Source organism: Sipha flava, unplaced genomic scaffold (genome assembly GCF_003268045.1).
Source record: "Sipha flava isolate LNK unplaced genomic scaffold, YSA_version1 250_pilon_pilon, whole genome shotgun sequence".
Taxonomy (NCBI): domain Eukaryota; kingdom Metazoa; phylum Arthropoda; class Insecta; order Hemiptera; family Aphididae; genus Sipha; species Sipha flava.
The window spans coordinates 547739-553738 of NW_020272902.1; the positions used below are offsets into that span (position 1 = coordinate 547739).

At 31.1% G+C, this 6000-nt stretch overlaps 1 protein-coding gene across 2 annotated transcripts in view; it reads right to left on the reverse strand.

Moving 5' to 3' along the window:
- Positions 1-1821: 1821 nt before the first annotated feature.
- LOC112684516 (multiple inositol polyphosphate phosphatase 1-like) overlaps positions 1822-6000 on the reverse strand; it is an 8597-nt gene continuing 4418 nt past the window's right edge. Inside the window, exons 3-7 of one of the 2 annotated variants that reach the window (XM_025556070.1) lie at positions 2909-3031; positions 2697-2817; positions 2514-2614; positions 2337-2446; positions 1822-2257 (exon numbers count right to left, since the gene is read on the reverse strand). In XM_025556070.1, the coding sequence (XP_025411855.1) occupies positions 1909-2257; positions 2337-2446; positions 2514-2614; positions 2697-2817; positions 2909-3031 (804 nt within the window). In that variant the 3' untranslated portion in view covers positions 1822-1908. The remainder of the gene's footprint in view (positions 2258-2336; positions 2447-2513; positions 2615-2696; positions 2818-2908; positions 3032-6000) is intronic. The other variant, XM_025556071.1, reaches the window with a different exon arrangement.

Below are 6000 nucleotides of genomic sequence, written 5' to 3' on the forward strand. Positions count from 1 at the left end.
GTAAGAGATCGAAATCATCTTTATTTTCTTCATCCACAACTTTTAATGGGTAAATTATGTGATTTTTCTTTTTTTGTTTCAGACCATACACGTTTATTGAACCATTCAAGTTATTCCACTCAAATATTTTTATATCTGTAATAGGTGTTGGAAATTTAAGGCCTGAAAAATCGTAAAGATTTTCTTCATCTATAAACATGGTTTGATTACAATATCCATCGACATATTTGTCAGTATAGCAAATTTAAAACATTGTTGGTCTGTATTTTGTGAATTAATTACTGCTTTTTTGTTTCTGATATCGTCAGGTAATTTGATATATGACGATCCACTCATAGGTGTGTATTTGTATACACCTAGAAGCAGTTCATCGATACATTCGAGTGTTAAACCACTTTCTTTACCGATATATTCATCTTCTTCTTGAAGAAGTCTTGTAAAATATTTTTCAATCACATTTCTTATATCTGTATCCATGAAAATCTCCATTGCTATGGTTTTGAATGCTCTGTTCTCTGATGAGTTATCTACATGTGGTCTTTTGTAAGTAGCTTCTAGTTTTAAATTATATTTGATTGGATGATTTGGTTTGATTAACTGATAGCGATTTAAGTAAATTTATTAATTCATCCTTTGAAGATTCGAGGAATGTATAATAGTTAAAACAATCGTCGATATTCTTCTTGTAATACTAAACTATTTAACGAGAGTGTGATGATTTGGTTTCAACAAATTTCGATGTTTTAACTAGTTCCATACGAGCCTTTTTTGCTTTAACTGCATTAAATGAATTTTCAATATGATTTGTTTGCTTCCCGGTTGGTGTAATCAATGTGGTTCTATAATATAACAAATTTAGATTTTAAAGTTCCCTCTCACATAACTAGGTCTAATTCTCCTTCTGTTATTCCCTTTTACAACATCAACTACGATAGGAATAATCCCATTCATCGTATGATGCGCATTTGTAACGAACACCTATAGGTTAGTATATATGCTTCTTGTAAAAAACTTATTAATAGAACTACAATATGTTATAATTATTTTTACCTTTTGTTTACTTTTGTTTTATCTTTATTTTTATATAATTGCCATCGTCTATTAGATTGTTTGGCGTTGCTTACTTTATTGTTAATTTTTCGTATTTATTATTATAAATTGTGTTATACTTTTGGGCTCCTAGCCCGTTCACACACACACACACACACACACATATATATATATATATAATTATAAATGAATACATTTTATATAATTCACAAGACACAAAATATAATTAAAACAAAAATAAATGTAAGAATAACGGCTGATGTGCGCGAGTGTTTGTGTATGTGTGCGTGTGTGTCGATCGACTGTTGTTTCGCGACAGATGGTATGTCATATTATAATTATATTTTTATTGCGGTGGCAACAAAAAATCGTTTAATATTTTTTTTAATCAACATATTAAACAAATTATAACGTAATAAAACATACAATTTCCTTTTTTTTTTTAATTAACAAATTATAATTTAATAAAAATACAATTTTTTTTAAATTTACAAATTATAACAAAATAAAACATACTATTTTCTTTTTTTTATTGTTTTCTTTTTTTTTCATTAGGTACATCACTTTTAAAATTTATTTTGCCGCTTCTGAGATTTGACGCCCCTGGGCATGTGCCTACCCATGCCCCCCTAAATACGGGCCTGGTGGTAAGAAAAAAATATTTCTCGTACATTGTCCTTACTTGTATGGAAAAAAATTGAAAGGATTATGAAACTTTACCATATTTATCGTTTTAATTGTTTATTTATACTACAAATAGTGTACACTTAAAGTATAATAATCAATTTTTACAATCACACTAATATAAAGAAATATTAAAAAATATTCCCCCACATTTCACACAGAATTATATGCATATTAGTTATATATGTGTATTAATTGATCATATTGTGAATCCAACAATTGTTTGATTGAATCCCATGAACATAAGATACAGTCATATTGTTCTACATACATTGGCGCATCGTTGATAAAAAATGTAACTTTTACTTCGTTTTCACATTTGTAGAGAACAGCCCTTATGTTAGACGAAAATGGATCTAAGTATGATGTTCTCCATTTTCTATCTTTCATGCTTGCGAAGTTAGTGTCTGTAAGATGTATCGTATCCTTGGCGTAGCCTAATCCAACAATAACGTTTAACACATTATTCGTATGACCAAAGTAAAACACTCCTTTTGGACCGCTTTTATTTTGATATTTATCCCTGTATTATAAATTCCTTTTTATAATCGATATTGAAGTAAGTATTATGGTTTTATAATGTGCATGGTAGTGATACTTGCTCAAAGTTTTGGATCAGATCTTGTATTATGGCCATACTTTGTTTTACGTTATTCACGTTTCCATAACCGTGTGAATAGTAATATTTCAAATCATAATAGTATTCGAAAACCTATTTATAAATTATATAGTAGATAATTGTTTATTAATATAGGTTAATTTTACGATAGTTATTTTACTTTTAAATCATCATCTGTAAATACAGCGCACCAAGGAGAATCATAATTAATATATCTCGCTTTTCGGTGTCGACATGAATCGTGCATTGCGTTAACTGTTTCTATAAAATGAATATTTAAAATCATTTAAATTCTTAAATCATGGATAACTAATGGTATAGTATTTATAAATTTTAAACTTACTAAAATCTAGAGGGTTATCTAATCCCAATATACGAGTTACATTATCAATCATTTTATTTATTTCAGGACCATTTAGAAAGTTTTTCTCGAAATCTGTTACCGTTTTTATTTGATCATTTAACTAAAATAAATTATTTTTTATTAGCAGACAAAATTAAAGTTATGATAATAATAAAATTCTTAAAAACTTCTTTTATAATATTGGTAAATACATAAAATCTGGGGTCATTTAAATTCATTTTTTCAAGGTTTATTTCATCAATATCTGTTTGGAACGCTTCTTTCAGAAATATACTTGCACTTTCTTTACATCGGGATTCTTGAGATACGATTACCTGCGAAACCATAATAATATTTTTTTAATTTTAATACGTTATGTAAGTAGGACCTATTTCATATAATTTATATAATTTAAACTAAAAAAGACAGTAAATCAAAACACTGCTGTGTATTAATAGTCTTAAGTAAATTTTCAATTTCGATTTCAAGTCCTAAAAAATAATTCATTGAACCATATTTTTATTGTAGAATTTACTTTCAAATTTTAATACAGTTTCTAATTGACGGTTTCATGTAATTATTGTATTCGTTAGTCTATAAATATTGGTCAACCTAAATATTGTGTGAAAGAGAAACCGCTACTACGCATCAGTTGAAGCTTTATGTTGTTTTTTATTTTATATATAACCACAATTTATAACGATACATATACGTCAAGATTTATATTTTCAATTGTATTATTTTGAGGTAGTCCAATTTTTAAAATTTTCCATCGTAAAAATATTTTTGATAACTTAATCTACTACCAAATGGCAAATATGGTATGTTAACACCGCCAGCACTTACTTGAGAAGTTTGCTGCAACGACTCGTGGTGTGTTTGGGAGCCAGGTAACACAATTAGTATATTTAAATAATAATATGACACAATTTTTTCTAGTTATGAATGAGGGGCTGTAAAGCGCCACCCTACTAATGTAACGAAGAAAATTATATAATAATAATAATAATAATAATAATAAAAAAGGTACATTAATAATAAATAAATAACAATAATGATATTACGGGAAACGTCATTCCATTGGGACTGCTGAGGTGGTAGTCCCACATGATATGCAAAAGATACTGGTGGTAAAGTTACGATGGAATCCATGAGCGTACGCAAGGGGTAGTCAGGATAGGCATTGACTATTCTGGGAACCTTCTTTCCCTCACCAAAATATTCAATATCATCACAATAATAAATAACCATATTATGTTCAACCATTTCAAAACGTACCTACGTATACAATGAACACGTAAACACATGTATAAGAATATTGGAAAAATATAATTATTAAGTTAAATGAAGATACTCCATCCAAATCTGTTGTTAATATTAAATGTTAATGTGTTATGTATGACTACCCTGCCAGTAATATCTGTACACGCTAATGGTGGAACCATAAATGTAAATCATGCGGGTTGGCGATGGTGATACACGCATATAAATCGGTGAAAAACCGTAACGAAAACTCGCAAAACGGCAGTCTCAATAGATGTCCGTCGGGGAATTAATTGATTCCTCTTTAACTTTCGGTTTCAAAAAAAAATATTTATCACGGAAGCGCTCGATGCTCAAATTCAAACAAAATACAAAATAAATAATCAATATTTGACGTTATCAATAATTGAGAATTATAGTATTTTTAACCAACACAAATGCGAAATATGATATTTATTTATATGTTTTTTTGCACCTACTGATTTACAAATAAAATTATAATAATAATGGAAGAGAGATTTTAAAATTATATACATAAATAGTTTACGTATTCATTTTTTTTAATAATTTATTTGTGTGAAATAGTGAATAAAAATTTTGTATAACATTAAGAATAAGTAATTAATGATTTTGATTGAGGGGGCCTTTTACATTAAATTTAAGAGGTTCTCCAAAAAAAAAGGTTGAGAAGCACTGACTTAGAGTCAGGGACTGGAACCTATAGATTTTCTCGGTTCCGGTTTCGGTTTCTGTTTTTTAAAAGAGTGAAGGTTTTAAAACCGGTTAATGTCGGTTGATTATTAGATATTGTAAAGCGCGTTACACACTATCTGATTTGGTCAGGCCGACATTATAATTTGGTCAGATCAGACGTCATATCAGGTCGTGTGTAGACGTGTCGTCTAACTTTAATCCTGTCGGGTCTTGTCAGGTGGCCATACCATCTGATCGCCCGACCGACCGACCAAATCATATAGTATGTAGCACTGTCGGGCGGATTTTAGTTGGTTTATTGAGGTTAACGTGATAACACGTGTGTGTACCTAGTACCTACTTCCAGTTTAATAACGGTGTTAAGACTGACTAAATCGTGTGGTGGTCGTACTGTGTGTACGCAACATCTGATTTGGTCAGGTATCCTGTCGGCCCGAACAAATCAGGTAGTGTGTAACGCGCTTAACGAGACAACATCACATAGTATTTCTGTGGATAGTATATGTGCCACTATCGTCCTCGCGGCGTGAAAACCGGCTGACAAACTGTTGTTATCGGCATTAGCCAACCGTTTTCGAACCCGCATATCACATACGCTATGTCAATAAGGTTATTACACACTTCTGCTGTTAACGTAGGGAAGTATAATGCATATAATGGCCCAGAAATCAGCCGTGAAATCAACAACATTTCCCTCGTACCTGGGTGCGCTTCCTGTTAGATTTATAGATATGATTGATACTAAGAAATCACGTATCATAAATTTATCTATTATATAATTACCCTGGGAACTTTTCCCATCCCGTACACGTTGGCAGTGAGGCAGCAGCTTAACCGTTACCCGTGCTGCCGAAGATCATAGGATCCGTCACTACTGAAACTGTGATCCGTCGCCGTCCGAGTTTGAACGAGCCACCATTCGTCCAGTGTCCGCTCAGAGTACGACGTGTGCCTTACTCAACGTTGCTGCTCAGACCTCCACGTCCATCAACCATGTGTGATATCGAATCATCCTCCCCTCTTCACTCGTGTATTAGTAAGTACTAGGAGTCATTCGACGCGACCATAGGCTACGTAGCTAAGACAGCGTGGCATACTTTGGTCAGCACGTTGGCCTTCTTGTAAATCTCCTAGTACGAACGCTACTATCTCGGCATAGTGAGTAATACCCCGTAATATAAATATATGTCGTGTGAAGATTTGTAAACTCGACAACGAGTATTATCATATATATATTAATTTTACTCTTGATTGTAAAACAATAATAATTGTTATTATTCATTATTATTATTATTATTATTATTATTATTATTATTATTATTATTAT